Genomic DNA, 18,394 nt, shown 5'->3' on the forward strand with positions numbered 1-18,394 from the left:
AGGCTTTGCCAGCCCCCCGCTCCCCTGCCCTGTCCCTGCCGCCTGCCCTTGGGCTGGCGTCCCGGGCAGGGGCCTGGCACAGCGCAGAGGGGCTGGCTGGGGGCCGGGCTGCTCCCCCGCTCCCTCCTAGCACCCGAGGAGTTAAAAACTCAGCCCTGGCGATGAATATTTAACAGCAGTGCACAGGCTGGAGCGGAGGATTTCTCCGGGCTGCCTGGGCGCTGGCAGCGCTGCCGCCCGACTCAGCCCCGCCGCCTGCCCGGGCGCACTGCGGAGGAGGACGGGGCGTCGTGCGGGGGCCGCCTGCCCGCTGCCGCCCGTCCCTGCCGCTGGCATGGGGACGCAGGGGCTGGGGATAACTTTTCTGACTTTGCCTCTCATCGTGCAAGCAGCCGCGGGAGGTGAGATGCGCTGCCTGTCCGCCCTCCTCCTGGGCATCTGAGGTGGCCGGAGGGAACGGGGGTCCCCGTGGTGGGAGAGGACGGGGGGTCGTGGGGTGCCGGGCTGGGGTCCACCTGTGCAGGCCCCGTTTATTCCCTTCCCTTTCCCACGTGCCGGGGGGTGATGAGGGGTGGGGGTGCTGGGGGCAGCCATGCCAGCAGGGCTGGAGGCAGGGACTGGGGGACCTGCTCTGGCCCAGACCAGTCTCCTGCCCTCCCACCATCCTCCTCCCCGCTGGAGGATGTCCCTGCTGTGCCACCGGGCTCTGCTCCGGGAGGTCTCAGCCTGCCTGGGGCTGTCTGTCCTGGCAGGAGGTGTCCAGGCTGGGGTCCGCTCAGGGTGGGTGGGCATTCAGACATTTGGGTCTTGGGCTTCAGCCCCTCTGCTCCTCAGACCAGAGGAGTTTCCTCTGGGAAACACCGACGAGGATGAAACCTCTGAGCAAACTGGCGCTGCCATCCCGGGGCCGAGGCGCTGGGGTGCTCACCTGCTTTCGGGCCAGGCTGGCGGCAGCGAGCACTGCCCTGGCTCCTGCCGGAGGATGCTCGAGGTTGGGTGAGGGCTGGTGGCTGCGGATCCGAGGGTCTCCCAGAAGCTCGGCTTCCCCCTGCACAGGGAGGAAAGCCTGAGGTCCCTGCCCTGGGGACCTTCTGATTCCTGCACCGTCCCGCTCCCGGCTCCCCTCTGGGGCTGGTGTCTCCTGTACCGCTGTAGCGAGGATTTGGATGCGGTGCTGCAGGCTGGGGCCATGAGCAGCACAGGTGGAGGCAGGCAGGGCTGCCTTTGTCCTGCTGGTCTGAGTGGCCATGGCTGGCACGAGAGTGTGGCTCGGCTTGCCTGCAGCCGACCCGCTGGCATGGCCCCTCAGCCATCAGCAGGGACCACTCACGTAGGCTGGCCCCGGGCAGCACCCCGGGCACCTGGGCACCAGCTCTGTGCCTCCTGCCAGGAGCAGGATGGGGAGCTGAGGAGGGAAGAGGTGCGCGCCCCGGCTCCCATTGCAGAGCTGATGGCCCTGGGCGGATGTGCATACAGCGCGAGCTGGGCTCTGGCTCCCTGGGCATCCCTTCGGCATCTCTTCAGCATCCCCTCGGCACCCCCTCGGCACCCCCTCAGCATCCCCGCATCTGCTGCACCGGCACCCGGCATTGAGCGCGTGGTCCCTGGAGCCGCCCCGGCTGCGGGCAGCAGCGCTGGTGGGAGTTCGGCAGCTCCGGCTGAGGTGGCCCTGAGTGATGAGCCATGGGGTGAGCCGTTGTCCCGCAGCGTGGGTGCAGGGCTGCCCACCGCCACCCCCTGCCTGCTGCAGCCCCCAGCAACCGCCTTCTGCTGCCAGCCGGCCCGTGGGGAGCCGCGGGAAGCACTGGGGGAGGGCTGCAGCAGACCCCCCGGTTCCCGGCTCACCTAGGGCTGCTGGAGGGCAGGCGAGGCGTCTGGTGCGGGGCGAGGGGCTGCCTCGGCTCCCCAGGATGGGCAAGGGGGGGATGGCCCCACAGCAGCTGGTGAAGGAGCCCCGCAAGCAGCGAGGTTTGGCTGCCTCAGAGCGGAGCAATGCCGAGGGAGGTTTCCCTGTGGAGCGGCCGGGGGAGGCAGGGAGGGTGCTAACGTGTGAAAACACCAGCGCCGAGAATAACCGGGATGAACACGAGCGCCGGCGGGATCCCTGGCTGTGATGAGGGGTGCCCTCCTCATCAGGGGGCCAGGCATGGCCACGGGTGGGTTTGGGGAGTGGGCGCCTGTCTCCATCACCTGCCCTGAGCTCTCCTCTCTCCCGCAGGGCAGTGGTGTTACGACTCGCAGGACCCCAAATGTGGTGAGTGGTGCCATGTGTGGGATGGGGGTCGTCGGGGCTGGGGGGAGCTCAGCCCTCATGTCTCCCCACAGTGCCTGGCTGAGGGCACCCTGGGCAGCATCAGCAAGGCCGCAGCAGGGAGCATGGCTTGGAGAAGGGCGAATTCACCCATATCACACCAAAGTGGGAATGGTTAGAGGAGCTTCATTTTCAGGTGTGCTGGTGTAGAGACTGGAGACAAGCACCTGAGCCCCTCGGGGCGGCTCGGCCCCGGCTCCCACCCCAGTCAGGTCCGGGTGCTCCCGGGGCAGCAACAGCCTCCCCCATTTCACCTGAAGCAAATTAAAGCCTGGGTTTAAAATACGCCATTAGCAACCCCAGTGAGGCACAGGCGTTGTGGGGGGCCATGGGGCACAGGGGCCTGGCCTGAAGAGGGATGGCTCCATTTGGGCAGGTGGCAAGCCCTGCCTGCCTGTGCCGGGGAAGGGAAGCATGGCTGGGGACACTTTGTCTCAAAGCATGCAAATAGCTTGTAAAAGGTTAATTAAGGATCAACGAGCATGTAATCAGCCATTACGGCCCAACTGTTTTATAGCTCTTGGGTGCACGTGCCCTGTGCCCAGCTGCCATGGCACATCAGCCGTGAATTACTGGGCTCCAGTTATCCCTGCTGGACCAACACTTGGTGTCACTGGCAATTTAACGTCATCGGGCTGGTGGCGAGGGCAGATTTTGGCAGGGAAGCGGGGCCAGCGGGGCCAGTGGGAAGAAGTGGAGAATGGTCCCTTAATGAAGGCACCGGATAATTTGTGAGGCCACCCGGTAGCACCATGCCGGGGAGCTGGTGGGGCGGCAGCATGGCCAGGCTGCGGCTCCCAGGGTTTCCAGGCAAAAAGCTGCCTGGAGTAATGAGAGGAGAAGGGAAGGAGACAGGGCTGAGCCCGGAGGGGCAGGAGGTGGGGGTGAGCACGCGTCTGTGGTTTTGTCTGCCAGAGAGGAAGGTAGGCAAAGGCAAGAGCTGAGCCATGGGGCGCTGCTGGGAGAATGGCCCCCCAGACCCTGGTTGCAGGGGATACAGGGGGTAGTGGTGTGTGGGTCAGCCAACAGCTGCCCACCACGACAGGTGCCAGAGCAAAGCCAGCAGTGCCCTTGGAGGGGTACCCTGAGCTCCCCTGGGCCTGCGGGTGCCCTGGGTGGATGGGGCTGGACACCCCAGGGGAGCGCCTGCTCCCTGGCTGGAACCACGGCCCAGCTGCCGGCAGAGCCCGGTGCCAACACCTCTGCCCTGGGCATCTGCAGCTCGGGCTGCCCCGGGGCCACTAGGCGAAGGAGTGGTCTGTCACGGCAGCTGAACAGGAGCAGCGACCGGCAGGGTGGCTGGCTATGTCCTGTGGCTGTGGACCGCAATCAGTGTTGCAAGAAGAAATGATGCCGGGGTGATGGGGACACTGAGCCACACGCATGGGATGTGTGGGGTCTGGCCGTGGTGGCAGCTGTGGGGACCTCTGCTCACAGTGCCCGGGCAGTGCTGTGGGTTTGCAGCAGGTCCGGCCAGCTGTCAGCGCTGCCACGTCCTCACCCAGCTCCTACCATGGTGACCCCCCACCCCAGGAGCTGCCGACGGGCATCGTGCGGTCACCCCGGACCCCACATGGGATTTGCCCCAGGACGAGTTGCGTGGCCAGTATGCACTGCCACCTGCCACAACCGGACACAGCCAGCATGGGTAGGGTAAAATGTGCTTAAAAACCAAACCGTGTGCTCTGCAAATGGGCCTTAAGTCCCCCGTCCCCCCTTCTCAGCGGCTCCATTTCCTTCCCTCGCAGGTGCTGTGTGGGGTAGTTTGCTCCTTCTGCATAAAGCAACCCCCTGCCCAGCCCCGGCATGAGCCCCAGCCCGGGGGCTGTGGCGGGGACGGCGGCCGGCATGGCCCCGCAGCAGGGGTTTGCTTGCAGGGACGGGCAGCAGGGGCTGGGAGAAAAACCTGCCCTTCACCAGTGGCAGCGCGAGGGACAGACGCTGCTGCCGGGCTAAATATAGCCCCCGGGCCCACGAGGAAATCCTGCTGAATTATGGATGAGGCTGCAATAAGCCCCCACTCATCAATAGGGAGGAAGGTTGGCTGGGCAGGAGGGCAGCTCCCGCGGGATGCAGGCGAGCGTGGCAGGGACAGCAGGGCTGGCTGGGGACCTGGCCACCCTCGGCCTCGTGTGCCCCCCGGGGGTGGCAGTGGCTCAGTAGCTGCCCGCGGTGCCCCTGCTCCTCCTCTGCAGGTCCCAGCCACTGGAAGGAGCTGAAAGCCACGTGCGGCGGTGACAAGCAGTCCCCCGTGAACATCAACAGGCGCCGGCTGCAGCGGGACAGTGGCCTCGGGGACATCCTCTTTGAGGGCTACAACCAGGCTCCCCCGGGCAAGTGGAGGCTGGCGAACAACGGGCACACGGGTGCGTGCTGCAGCCGGGCACCTCCCCCTGCCCTGGCTCCCCAGGCACTGCCCTGGCCGGGCTCGGCTCTGCCGCTGCTCCCGGGTGCTCTCTGCCCTTGAGCTGCAGGGTCCTGGGGCAGCTCCTGCCCCGTGGGTTTGCGTTAGCGCTGGGATGAAGCCCGGGGAGGACGAACCCTGTGGTCTGCTGGGCTGCGGGGAGAGAGATGGGGCTATCCCGATGTGCCAGGGCTGTCCCCCGTCCTTACCCCCCATCCTTACCCCATCTGGCTGCCTTTGCAGTGATGCTGAGCCTGGCGAGTGAGTCGGCCACTGAGCACATCACCGTCAGCGGTGGAGGCCTCCCTGGCAGGTACCGAGCACTGCAGCTTCACTTCCACTGGGGCAGCCCAGCTGGGAACGGCTCCGAGCACACCCTCGATGGGCGCCAGCTCCCCATGGAGGTAGGCGAGAAAAAGCACCCATCAGGCTGTCTGGGTGGCCCAAGTCCTTGGCGTGGGAAGGTGCGATGCTGGTGTGTCCCAAGGCTGCCATGCAGCGGGTGACCGGGCTTGGTGATGCTGCACCAGTGGATTTGTCTGTGCTCCCTGTCACTGCAGCCTTGCACTGATGGTGGGATACGGACAGCTGCTGCACAGGGCACCTGGGTGGTTAAAAAGCAGCTGACATGAGACTCAAGGTTTTTCTTTACCATGCGTGGGCCAAGCTGCCTTGTCGGAGGCACTCAGTGGGGTTTGGAGGGCTCTGCGCCCCGCTGGGACCGCACACTGAGTCAGTGAATGCAAGCAAGAGCGTGCGGGAGTGTGCTGTGCCAAGCGCGTCAGGATTGTTCTGGGTGAAAGAGGCTCTGCGCCTCTAAAATATTAATTATCTGCCAGAGGAGAGCAAAATTTATGTATTGCGGCTGGCGGGTGCCCTGGGACTGCTGTCCCCCTTTCCCCACCCCCTTCAAAGGCTGTTCACTTCATCGGGGTGCTTTGATCCTCCGAGCGGCCACACCGCAGAAGCGCCCGTGGGACCAGGAGGGCTTTTCTGGGGGGTGGTTGGCTCAGCATCTGGCTGCCCCAGGCTGGCCAGGGAGATCCTGGGGCGATTGCCCGGCTGCCGGGGGGTCGGCCAGGGGCGGTTGCCCACGCTTGGCCCCTCTGTGCTTTCCCCAGCTGCACATTGTCCACATCAACGTCAAGTACCGGACGCTGGCGGAGGCCAAGGGGCATCCCAACGGGCTGGCCGTGCTCGGCTTCTTCTTCCAGGTGGGTCTGCAGGGACTCATGCTGCTGGCAGGAGGGGACGCCCCCAGGAACAGGCTGCTCGCAGTGTGGCTGGGGGAGTGTTGTACGGCTGCCCCGAGGGAGCGAGAAGGGGCAGGAAGGCTGGGTCAAGGCCAGGAGGTGCTGGGGAACCTCGGTGGTGAAAGGTGCCATGACCCCCCTGCCAGCTTCATGCAAGGGGGTGCCGGCTGGGAGCTCACCCATCCCCGTGGCTGCTCTGCGGCAACAGGGGGCCAGGGATGGCTCTGCCTGCAGATGCTCAGTGGTGCGGGGTGACCCGGCTCTGCCCTGCCCCATCCACTTACTCTCCCCTTCCGCAGGTCTCCGAAACCCCTAACGCCAACTACAACACCATCGTAGCGGGGCTGAGGAACGTCTCCCACGCTGGTGAGTCGCCTCCTCGTTGGGGCAGGGGCGGAAGGGGGAGAGACCCTGGTGCGGGAGGGCAGGGGTGTGCCCCGGCGGGTTGGGTGGGGGGGACCTGCCGGTCCATGGGGCCATCTGGCTGAAGGGAAACTGATGGGGGTGGCCCTGCTGCGCCCGCCGTGTCCCCGGCACAGGACGGGCTGAGTGCTCATGTCTCGCCCTGCAGGGGACTCTGTGGATTTGGCCTCCACCTTCCGCCTAAGCACCCTGTTGCCGCGTGCCGGCCAGCTCTCCAGGTACTACCGCTACCAGGGCTCCCTCACCACACCCGACTGCAGCGAGGTTGTCGTCTGGACCGTCTTCGAGGAGCCGGTGGAGATCGGCCGAGAGCAGGTAATGGCATGCGCAGCCCCACGCTCCGGCGCCCGAAGGGCTGGACCCCCCGGGTGGCCCCTCTCCTCGTCCTTCCTGACCCCTAACCAAGAGCACAGGGAAAGTCATCTCTATAATAACGCTCCCGGCAACCTGGCAATTAATTAATTTTATGAGGGTTAAGTAATGGAGCTGTGGCCACCTGCCAGCAGGGAGAAATCCCATCCGTAGTGCTCTCCCGCCCAGCCCTGGTATTCAGAAAGCGAAATGGGAGCAAACCCCTTGGAGGTCAGAAGAGGCTCCAAGGAGGTGGGTGGGTGGATGGAATTCTCCTCTGCTGCCCAAGCATCTTGGCAGATGTATTTCCTTGAGGGTGTTGTGGGCCAGCTGCTCTTTAAGTGCTCCGCACAGGCAGTGCAACATGATTAGCTCCTTTAAAACTCAAGACCCGATCCTTGCAAGGCCCTGGCTCGTGTACTTACCCTCCGGGTCTGGTTTCGGGAGAGCAGTGAGGGGTGGCGGGAGGACACGCGCTGGCACGGGGCCATGCCATGGGTCCTGTGCCATCGGCAGCGGGGCAGCATGAAAGGGGGCTCACAAGCGGGCAGGGGCTTGGGGCACCCGGCAAAGCGGCTGCCCACCCTGCCTCTCCCCCTGTGCAGCTGCGGGCGTTCGTCAGCACCCTCCACTTCCCGGCCGCCGGCTCCACACTCCTGAAAATGACCAACAACTTCCGCCCGCCGCAGCCCCTCCGCAGCCGGAAGGTCTTCGCCTCCAGGGCAGCCACAGCCAGCGGCGGGTCCCCGCACAGGGACCACCACCAGCTCCTCTCCCCCCTGCTCCTCCTGATCCTGCTCAGCCCCTTCTCGCCAACCCCGTAGGGTCTGGCCCAGCCTTTCACCAGTCTCCACATGAGCATTGCCCTGCTGCAACCGTGGCAGGGAGGCAACACATCTGGTTCAAGGGTAAATGGGGAAAAAAAAAATATCAAAAAAAGCACATCGAGACCTCGGCCGGGCAAAGCTTTTGCAAACCTGGATCTCTGCAGAGGTGAATCTCTGCAAGCCCGGAGCCTCCCTGCGATGCCCCCATAGCCAGATGGTGGGAGTCACCAGGAGGGGATGCTGGAGGGGCTGGAATAAAGCTGAGGTCCTCGCCGGTGGCTCTTTGGCTCTGTGTCCCTTTGGTGTTGCTGGGGCAGGATGCTTGGCATGGGGGTGCAGGGCTAGTGGGGAGGGAGCTGGGGGACAGTGTCTGTGTGGCACTCGGGGATGCTGGCCCTGCACATGGCTGTGCAGGTGGGTATGAGACTCCCCCTCTCCTCCCTGTGCAATAAATCCCCAGGGCGAAATCCCGGCCCTGCGTGTGGCTCAGGGTCCTTGCAGTCCCTGTGCCTGCAGACAATGCCCTGTTGCTTTCCCCAGGGATGGGGCTGGCTGACAGAGGGATGGGGCTGTCCTGGGGACACAGCACCCCTCAGTGCCCCGGGGCAGGACTGTTGTGGTTTAACGCCAGTCAGCAACCAAGCACCACGCAGCTGCTCGCTCACCCTCCCCCCCGGTGGGATGGGGAGAGAATCGGAAGGGCAAAAGTGAGAAGTGGGCTGAGATAAGAACAGTTCAATAACTGAAATAAAATATAATAACAACAACAACAACAACAAACAACAACCACCACCACCACCACCACCACCAATAATAACAGTAGTAGTGGTAATGAAAAGGAAAACAACAAAAGAGAGAGAGGAACAAAACCCCAGAAAAACAAGTGATGCAACTGCTCACCACCCACTGACCGATGCCCAGCCAGTCCCCGAGCAGTGATCTACTCCCCCCTGGCCAACTCCCCCCAGTTTCTATACTGAGCATGATGCCATATGGTGTGGAATAGCCCTTTGGGGGTCAGCTTTTGGGGGTCAGCAGTTGGGGTCAGCTGTCCTGGCTGTGTCCCCTCCCAGCTTCTTGTGCACCTGGCAGAGCATGGGAAGCTGAAAAGTCCTTGACTTAGTATAAACACTGCTTAGCAACAACTAAAACAGTTTGTTATCACATTATTCTCACGCTAAATCCAAAACACTACCAGCTACTAGGAAGAAAATTAACTCCTTCCCAGCCGAAACCAGGACAAGGACACAGGGAACTGATGGCTCTTTCCACGGGGCTAATTTTACGCTGGCAGAAATAGCTGCAGCTGCTGGCGCTGCTCCTGCGTTGCCCGGCAAGGCAGGGGCAGGCAGAGCCGGGGCCCTGGGCGAATGAGGTGGTTCATAATTAATGTGCTGAAGCTCCAGGCATGTTCCCGTCTCCTCCTGAATTATGGGCGTAAGGGCACAGGTTGCTATCTGGGAGCAGAGTAGGGCAGGTTGAGGTTTTCATCATTTCTGGGGGGAAAACACTGCCAGCGCCGGGCTCCAGCCCCGCTCCCCCCTGCCAGCCCAAGGGGTGGCTGTGGCACCCACGGGTGCAGAGGGTCTGAGCGTCCTCCTGGTGCAAGGCTTGGGCTCCCTCTGAAGCCCGCAGCGGGGAAGAGGCATCTCCAGGGGGTGAAGGGGCCCAGCTGAAGACCCCATGGTCCCCACGCTGCGGGGGGGACACCCTGCGGGTGCTGGGGCTCCGTAAACCCACCCCAGAGCTCAGGTCTGGGGTCTCGGAGCAGCCGCCCTGGTCTGGAGAAGGGAGGGCAGGGCTGGCGCTCACGCCCTGGGGTGCCAGGTGCCGTTGGGCGCGCAGCGCATGCAGGATGCCGAGCGCGGGCTGCCGTGTGCTGCCGCAGCCGCCTGCCGCCGGCGTGGTGGCGGCCATCGCCCCGCTTGGTGATTCCCGCCGGGGTCCGGCTCGCGCCGGCTGGAAGCAGCGGCCTCGCGCAGGGCCCACGTGCCGACCTTTCGTTAAGGTGCGCCCCGGCGCGGGCGACGGCCCTGGCCGCCAGCCCCTGCCGCGCCGGGGGCTCAGGCCGGCGAGAGCCGGCAGGCGCGGGGCCACGCTCGCCCAGCGCGCCCACGGGCAGCCCGGTCTGCCCCCACCCGTGGCCCCCCGCAGACCCCTCCCGCGTGCCTGCCTGCCGCCGCGCCCGGGTGCCGCCCCGGGCCGGGCCGGGGCCCAGCGCCGCTCCGCCCCACCGGGGGGACACGGGCCACGCGGGGGCGCGGGGCCGGGCCGGGCGCGGCGGTCGGAGCGCCGCGGCGGCCGCGAGGGGGCGCCCGCCTGCCGGCTGCGGACACGCGCGGACCCGTGCCCGGTGCCGCCGCCACCCGCGTCCGCGCGCTCCCTGCGCCCCCGCTCCGAGCCCCCTCCACCGTGCCCTCTGTTCCCCGCGTTGTCCCGTCACGTCCCCCTGTGTCCCGCTGTGCCCGCCACGCCCCTTGGGCCCCCCCCCCGTGTCCCTCCGTGTCCCACCACTCCCCCCGTCCCCGCTGCATGGGCCAGCGCCAGCCCCTCACACCCACGGGCTGCCCCACGAACGCGCCTGGGTGCAGCCCGGGGTGGTCACAGGCCCAGCTGGCAACGGTGGCGGGTTCAGCTGCAGAGCATGGCGGGAGCTGGTCAGCCATGGTGAGCCCCAAATGGCTGTGGCCCCCCAGGCCACCCCAGTACCAGGCCAAGGTGTGAGGGGCACCTGGGCAGCGGGGCCAGAAGTTGCCTGCCCCGGGGGTCCATCGAGGGCACGAACGAGGCTGTGGCTCTCCAAGAGCAGCAGGGGGGCGAAATGCCTGGGCAGGAGGCCTGGGAGCAGAGACCCCTGTGCTCAGGGCCCCCATGCCCTGGGGGACCTATCCTGGCTGGCCATGGTGCCCCTGGCAGAGGAGCGTGGTGGCACCAGGCAGGGTCTGGCAGCCAAGGCCCCCTTTACTGCTGGACAGCGAAACCACCCCGAGGTCTTGGCACACACTGTGCAGCCAACCGGGACCCCAAATTTGCAGAGGTGCTGTGTCTCCCGCCGGGAACGCTGGGCTGCCCTGGCTGCCCAGGAAAAGGACCTGGAACCGCCCCCCCCAAGAGCCATTGCTGAAACGGGGCCGAAAAATGGCTTTTCCCGCCTCCCGCCCTGCCTGCGGCACGGCCGGGCAGCGACGCTCTGGGTGCCACGTGCTGGAAAGTTTGTGCTGAGGAAGCGGTGCGTGCTGGGGCCAGGGCTATTCCTGGCTCCCAGCTGGTGTTTGGCCGAAGCGGGCTCTTGTTTTTGGGCAGGCTGTAATTTTAGCAAAGGCTGTTCCTGAGCAGTGGGGCTGCGGTCGGCACAGCTGCCTGGGGAGTGCACCAGCTCAGCTGGGGGACCGGCGATGCGTGGCGGCACCCCCCTGCCCGCGGCCGGCCCGGGGTGCCCGGCCAAGAGTGCCCAGAACATGGCAGAAATGCCTAAACACAATGTTCTTCCCCCGCAGTGGCTGCAGAGGAAGGGGAAAGGGCTGGGGTTCTGCTGGGGCCGGCGGCATTTGCTCAGGGCGGGGAGGCTGCCAGTGAGGGTAGCACTGGCCGGGGTGCAGGATCCAGCCCCAGGGCACACCCCGCATTCCCCTCCAGTCCCCCCCATGCTGGCTACAAAAGCTGTGGCACTGGCACTGCTCACCCCAGCAGGCCGTGGAGGGGGAGAAAAGCAAATTTGGCTTGAAGTCCTCCCTAACTGGTTGAGTCAAACCCTTCTGTTCCCTCCCGAGGGCCTGGCGATGACTGCGGCGGCCACCTCCATCACACCCATCAGCCACCACTGCCACCACCTTGCTGCCATCCTGCCACCAACATTCCTACCTAGAAATTTCTTAACATTAAGGTAAAAAAAACAAAACAAAACAAAACAAATAATAAAAAAAAAAATCCCATCTTGGGAGTTCTAACAAGGGCTGAAACTTAACGATCATATTTCTCCAGACGGGCAGTACCAGCCCTGTGATAAAACCTCTCCATCAGTACACCTGCCTGGGGAGACGCGGCTGTTTACACCGAGGATGAGCAGAAAACAAGGGTTTGCTTGGTGCCCAGACCAGGGCTGAAGCTCTGCTGGGAGGTTTATTTTATTATCACGCTAAACTTGAGATGATAAATATTTTGAAGCAGCTGAAAGGTGTTTATTTTTGAGTCAGTTCAGCTTGTTTACAACCTGTTTACAAGCCTGGGCATTTATCTTTGGGGCTGTTTACCTCTCCTCAGGCTGTGGCTAGGGTTTAATACACTTATAAATAAAAACGCAGCGCAGGGTCCGGCCACCTCTCCCAGTGCCTTCCTGCTGGCTGCCAGCTGCGTGCCCCGGCGGTTGCTGTTTTGACAGAGTTATGCAAATGCTCTCCTCTTTGCAAGTGGGCTTGATTGCTCAGGTCATGTTTGTGACCATGCCAGCCTCAAACATTTATTTATTTTGTTTAATTCCCTTTCAATTGGAGGGCGATAAACCTCGGCTTTGCGTTCTGCAGCTGTCCCCAGCTGGGGCTTTGACCCAGGGCTGCCCGGGGGTGTTTCATAGTATTTTATAATTCATAACCTGTATTTTATAATGCATAACCCACATTTTATTCATTCATAACCTATATTGGGGATATAACCAGATATATCATATATGTAAGTTATATATATATAACTATAACATAACCAGATTTGGGGAAATCTGCCCCATATTGTGGGAGTCTGGAGGCTGTCCCGTGCATCTCATGGCAGGTCAGACTGATGGACAAGCCCAGCTAAGGGGCTGCCTGACAGCAGGCAGAGACTCATTATTTTAATTCAGTTAATGAGAGAGGATTTGTGGTGACCCGGCAGTGGGGTGGCAGCAGGAGGCCCCAGGCTGGTCAACCTGTGGTAGTGGCACAGCGGGACAAGGCCACGAGCTGAGCAGTGTCAGGGTCAGTCCTGGCCCCAAACCCCATGTGTGTGGGGTCAGCAGTGCCCAGCCGGGGGGCCTGGATGCACTGGGATCACTGGGGGGGGTTGTGCGTGAGTGAGCGTGTGTGTTTGTGCACGCACGTGCAACACTGTGCACACATCTGCAAGCGTGTGTGTGCGTGTGCGCATGCAGCAGCTGGGACACACCACACTGGGGCAGGGACCACTCTGCCGGGAGAGACCCTGCTGGGGAGGGTCCTGCCAGGGGCCCTCCAGGAAACAGGACCAGTGACCCCAGGCTGGGGACACGCCCTGGCGCAGGCACGCGGCCCCACCAGCCTCGGCACCAGCCCCCAGTGGGTCCCTGGTCCCCCACCACCACCCACCCTGCCAATTTTGGGCAGCTTCAGGCTGCCCCAAAACCTGTCCCCCCGCTGCGGTGGCTGATGGCCGCCCCACGAGGTGACAGCCTGGCGAGGCAGGGGCAAAGCTCGCCACAGCAAAGAGCCAGCAACCACCTCGAGGCTGAGCCGACTTGGGGCTCATCCGCGTGGCACCTGCTCGCCTTCACACGTCAGCACCCACTGGAGACGGTTTCGCTTCCTTTTTTTGGCCCCCCTTTCGAGTTTCTGATTGGAGATTGTGGCGGGTGAGGAGTAAATTTAGCCGGGGGATGCCCCACGGCTGCACAGCTGCGTGGCGGTGCCGGCTGGGGGGGCCGGGAGGGGCCAGGGCCGACGTGGCACAGCCTGGGCTCTGCACAGCCCTGCCCCAAACCCTTTGGAGAAGGTGGCTACCTAAGTGGGGGGATGTCGGGATGGGGTGCAGGAGCCACCAGCTGTCCCTCCGGGTGCTCGGGGGCTGCACCTCCCCCCCCCCCCCCCCCCCCGGCTCAGGCAAGGCAGAGGCTGTTGGGTATCGCCCCAGCTTGGCACAGCCGCAGAGCCAAAGCGGGAGGACTTGTGCCATCCTCCCACAGCCGCCCCAGCGGGGTCCTGCTCTGCCCCACTCCCCCCAGCCTGGGCTGGGGCTGTTTTTGGCCCCAGCTCTTGCTTTCGAGTTTCAGCCCTGCTGCCTCCAGGAACAGCGGCTGTTTGGGTGGCTGCAGCTGTCGCGGGGGGGGCAGGTGGGACCCCTGGCCCCTCTGGCTGCGCCACGTCGCCCATGTCTCTCCAGACGAGGTGTTTCATCAGCCCCAGGTGCACTTGCTCTGCTCCTGCCACGTCCCCACGAAGGGAGACCCCAGATCCTCCTGGCATGAGATGCTGGGGCTTGCTGTGGCCTGGGGAAATCACCGAGTGATGTGCAATAAAAAAAAGCAAGCCCGGGCTGGTTTTGGGGGGACGAACCTGGCTAGAGGTGGTCCCCACAGAGGGGTTCTGGCACGGCTACCCCCAAGGGCAAGGCTATGGGTGCGGGAGCTGCCCTCACCCCAGGGCAGGGTTTAGGGACCAGAGCAGAGCTTTGCCCTCTGGGGCTGGGGGCTGTGTTTTGGGGCGAGGGTTGCAAAAGCCTTCGTGGCCCCACGCCTCTCTGCCTCCATTCCCGTAGCCCTCCCTCTGGTCTCGGCCACGGGGCCTCTCCAAGCCCAAAGCATCTGAACCACTGGGGTTTATTAACCCCCCCTCGGAGGCCTTGCTAAACCCTTGCCTGCGAACATCAGCCTGGGAGCACAGCTCCCGCCAAGTCCCGACCCCGCCACGGGACCTGCTGCCTCTCTCTGCAGCTAATTAAAGCCTTCCTGAAGCATCTCATTTACTAAATTAGATCCCCCTCGATTTAAAATTAATGGCGAGCTGGGAAAACAAAAAAATAAATTACTGTTTAAAATTGCAGCACCGGAGATGGCAGAGCGAGAGCGAGAGCTGCAGCTGGGGAGAGGCGCAGGTTTCAGTTTCGCTCAGCACAGTTGCTCACCAGAAAACCCCACCAAGGGCGGCTGTGGGAGCAGGACGTGCCTTTTCTTCCCAGGCACCACTTCCCTCCCCGCTGGGGTCTGGATCAGGCCCTGCATCCCAAGTGATTCCCAGCAGCAGCTCTCTAGCCCTGTTGAAGGGCTCGTTATGGGTAAAACGGTGGCTGAAAGTTCGCCATGCTGCAGGCGGCGGGGGAGTATGGGGGCCCTGGCGGGGCTGGGGCCACTGATCTATAATTCATCAGGTTTTTCTTTGCCAGTTGTTGCTTACGGAAAGGATTTAGCAGAGTCTTTTAATCAATAATTACTGAGGTTTCCTGCCCCCGGAACTGGAGATGTGCCTGTGCTCTGCTCGCCCAGACCCGAGCCACAGCGAGACCTCGGCTCATGGCCCAGCAGGACCTGCCCCAAACTGAGCCCGTGAAAAGCTTGGTCCAGTGTCCTGTAACCAAGGGACAGGCTTTTCCCATGGGACGTCAAGGTAGATTTCAAGCCCCATGAAAGCGTTGCCTTGCTGCCCCCCTCCCCACCAGCCGCCCCCCCCAAATGTGGCATTTAGCAGGGTAAAACCTGGCAGCACAACTGGGACCGGGGCTCCTGTGTTACCCCATCATTCACTCCAGCCTCAACCACTGCTTAAGGGCGTGATTTGCCAACTACTGGAATCAATAATTACTGAGGCTTCGGCTTTCTCAGCGGAAAAAAAAGCAAGCATCCTTCCTGGCAGCAGGTCTCAGTCCTTGGGGCATTTTTGGCTGGCAGAAACCCACGCAGCAGCTCTCCCTGGTGAAAGCCCCGGCAGCACCATGAGGCCAGGGATGAGGATGCCGCAGGTGGGCGTTTGCTGGGGTTTCCTTTGCTTGCCTGTGGAAAGGGGCTCAGTGCCAGGACAGAGGAGCTGGTGCTGTCTCTGAGTCTGCGTCCCTCAGCAGCAAGCCGGGCTGGGCACGTGCGGCCGCGCCGCGGGGACCCTCGCCTCCCAGACCCCTACTGCAGGCACCGCAGCCCAGCAGCCCCCCAGGACCAACTCTGCCAGCTCTCCGCCGCTGCAGGCTCTCTCTGCCCAGGAAATGGTGTCTTAATGGAGCTCATCTTGAAACATATCAGGAGAGATGCCTCCGTCACCCGCCCTTCCTTCCCCTGCTGCGATGCAGGCTGAGCATCCATCCCACTGCTGGCTCCTTCCCTGGGGCCAGCGGCAGCCCAGGGGGCTGTGACCCAGCCTGGGCACGGGTTTGCTCTGTGGGGATGGGGTTTCCTGGGAAAACCCCGAGCCTGTCACCCCACGAGTGGGCAGGGACACTGAGACCGCCTCCATCGGCCCAGTCCCCCCACGCAGGGCAATGGGAAGGAGGGCTGCCCCATGCAGGGGGCTGTGCCATGGCAGGGTCTCCCTTGCCCAGCTGGGGAGCAGGATAAAGCCAGAATAAAGCCAATAAAGTTGTTTTGGAGCACGAGGTGCCTCTTGGCACCTCTAGTGGGGTCCAGGCCCTGCTGCCAGCTCTCTGCCAAAAAGCAGGAGGGAAGGAGGGCCGGGGCAGACCACGGCTCACATCCCCCCCCACCCCTCCCATCTGTGCCCTGCCGGGACTGCGGGACTGCACCGTGCCCACGGCCCCCACAGGACTGGCACACATCCCTGCAGGGCTGGCATGTGTTCCTGGAGCTGCTCAGGGTGCCTGGGGAAGGCTCGAACTGTGCCCCGGTGAGGATAAAACGCCTGGTGCAGCCAGGGAAACCCCAGCAGCCCCAGGGCAGGGCACCCCGGGGCAGCCCCAGGTGCAGCGAGGGGTGAGGCTTTGCTGGGGGTCAGAGCGGGGGTGCGCTGCAGGGGCTGAGCCCCTGCCTGCTCCAGCTGGGATAATTCCCTTCGGTGGCGCGCGGGCAGGGAGACAGGCTGGCAGAGGCCTGGGGCACTCGGTGCACCTCCCAGTGCCCCACTGTCCCCAGGGGCTGCGGGGTCACCAGGCGGCAGGAGAGAAATGGCAGCCGCAAACAGCCCTGCTGCCTGGCAAAAGCTGATTTTAGTGCATGTGGAGATAACGCTGCCACAGGAGTGGTGTGGGGTGTGCAGGGGACGTGGCCATCCACGCAGAGGCAGCGTGAGCTTGGTGGCGGTTTGTTTGGGTGGCCCCTGGGTGCAGGGGACAGGGGGGAGCAGGGCAGGGGGAGCGGTTTGGGCATGGGGACATGGGGACAGCATGGAGTGGGGAGCTGCTGTCTCCAGCAGCGTTGGGGAGGGATGGGACAGGGATGGGGATGCTGCTCCAGCTGGGAGCCTGGGGGGGAGGGCAGGGGGGGGCGGTTTGGGCATGGGGACATGGGGACAGCATGGAGTGGGGAGCTGCTGTCTCCAGCAGCGTTGGGGAGGGATGGGGGGGGGACAGGGGGACAGCATGGAGTGGGGAGCTGCTGTCTCCAGCAGCGTTGGGGAGGGATGGGGGGAGCGGTTTGGGCATGGGGACATGGGGACAGCATGGAGTGGGGAGCTGCTGTCTCCAGCAGCATTGGGGAGGGATGGGACAGGGATGGGGATGCTGCTCCAGCCGGGAGCCTGGGGCTGGCACTGCAGATGTGACCGCTGACCCGGAGCTGCCTGGAGAGCTGCACACCCTGCAGAAATACATGCTGGGAAAAGCACCTTATCTGAGTAATTAGAAGCATCTTCCCATCAGAATAAAGTCTTCTGAAGTGCTAAAACACCGTTGCTGTCACTGGGATGTCCCCAGCAGTGCTGGGGGACTCTTTTTGGGGCTCTTTTCGCCAGCAGCAGGAGCAGTGCTATGTCCAGGCCATCACTGCCCACCCTGGCATGTCCATGTGAGCAAGAGATGGATAAAAGAAACTTAATTCCACTCAAAGTTTCTCTTTGGTATTTGCTTTCCTGACAAGTCTGGCGTTGCTGCCGCAGTGCTCATTCCCTGGGAGGCTCCACTCCCTTAGATGTTTTGCCAGACAAGGAACAATGAAGAGAGCAAAAACTGCCCGCTTGGAGCTTGTCACATAGAGTTTGAGTTTGGCAGAAGATTTTTTGTTTCGTTTTGGCTTCATTTCCTGAGAAGTCCTCAAGTGGTTGCTGAATGGCTGGGTAAAAAAGAGCATTAAAGAGCTGGGGTGGGCAGCTCCATCAGAGCTTTCTGGGGTGGATGGAGGCGTTGGGGTGGGTAGGATGGGTGGAGACGCTCAGGTGCCTAGGATAGATTGAGCTGTTGGGGTGGGGTGGATGGAGGTGTTGGGGTGGGTAGGATGGGTGGAGACGCTCAGGTGCCTAGGATAGATTGAGCTGTTGGGGTGGGTAGGATGGATGGAGGTGTTGGGGTGGGTACGATGGATGGAGGCATTGAAGTGGACAGGACAGAGGTGCTGGGGTGGACAGGACGGGTGGATGCAACAGGGAGGACACACAGCCCACAGCGCTGCACAGAGCAGTGCTTTCTCCTTGCTGGCTGCTGGGGGCCGTGCCCCAGGCAGGGCCAACATGGGGAGTGCCTATCCCACGGTGAAGGTGTTGGCTGGCCCATGGCCTTCCCGGGGCAGCCGATTGCCAGCTGGAGGCAGGGAGGAGCTGTCATGGAGGTGGGGGTCCAGGTCCCTGGGATGGGCACAGGGGCTGCCCTGAGTGGGGCTGACCTCTGTGCCTCACTGGGGGTCACTCCCATGGCCAGGCTCCCGGGGGTCTGGTCATCCCTCCTGTGCCCTAAGAGTTGTCCGCAGAAGGCGCCTGCTGGGACACATGGCAACCCAGAGCCTGGTTGTCACTGACACTGACGCAGCCCAGGAAGGGGGATGTGGCGGGGCTGTCCCCTGCCCCTTTACCAGAAAGCCAGTCGTATCCTGGGCTGCATCACAAGCAGCGTGGCCAGCAGGTCGAGGGAGGGGATTCTGCCCCTCTACTCTGCTCTGGTGAGACCCCACCTGCAGTGCTGCGTCCAGCTCTGGGGTCCTCGGCACAAGAAGGACATGGAGCTGTTGGAGCGGGTCCAG

At 63.3% G+C, this 18,394-nt stretch overlaps 1 protein-coding gene across 1 annotated transcript; it reads left to right on the plus strand.

Moving 5' to 3' along the window:
* Positions 1–334: 334 nt before the first annotated feature.
* LOC140660011 (carbonic anhydrase 15-like) lies at positions 335–7,855 on the plus strand. The gene is made up of 8 exons (XM_072880365.1): positions 335–401; positions 2,219–2,254; positions 4,507–4,677; positions 4,959–5,119; positions 5,837–5,929; positions 6,268–6,334; positions 6,540–6,706; positions 7,348–7,855. Exons 1-8 carry the CDS (start codon positions 335–337, stop codon positions 7,564–7,566), a joined length of 981 nt encoding a protein of 326 aa, XP_072736466.1. The 3' UTR covers positions 7,567–7,855.
* The last annotated feature ends 10,539 nt before the right edge of the window (positions 7,856–18,394 follow it).

Source organism: Ciconia boyciana, chromosome 15, assembly GCF_034638445.1.
Source record: "Ciconia boyciana chromosome 15, ASM3463844v1, whole genome shotgun sequence".
NCBI lineage: Eukaryota > Metazoa > Chordata > Aves > Ciconiiformes > Ciconiidae > Ciconia > Ciconia boyciana.

Coding starts and splice junctions, on each gene's coding strand:
- LOC140660011 (XM_072880365.1), top strand. CDS start 335: ATGGGGACGCAGGGGCTGGGGATAACTTTTCTGACTTTGCCTCTCATC. Junction 5,120..5,836: donor GGCGCCAGCTCCCCATGGAG/GTAGGCGAGAAA, acceptor TGCTTTCCCCAG/CTGCACATTGTCCACATCAA. Junction 6,707..7,347: donor TGGAGATCGGCCGAGAGCAG/GTAATGGCATGC, acceptor CCCCCTGTGCAG/CTGCGGGCGTTCGTCAGCAC.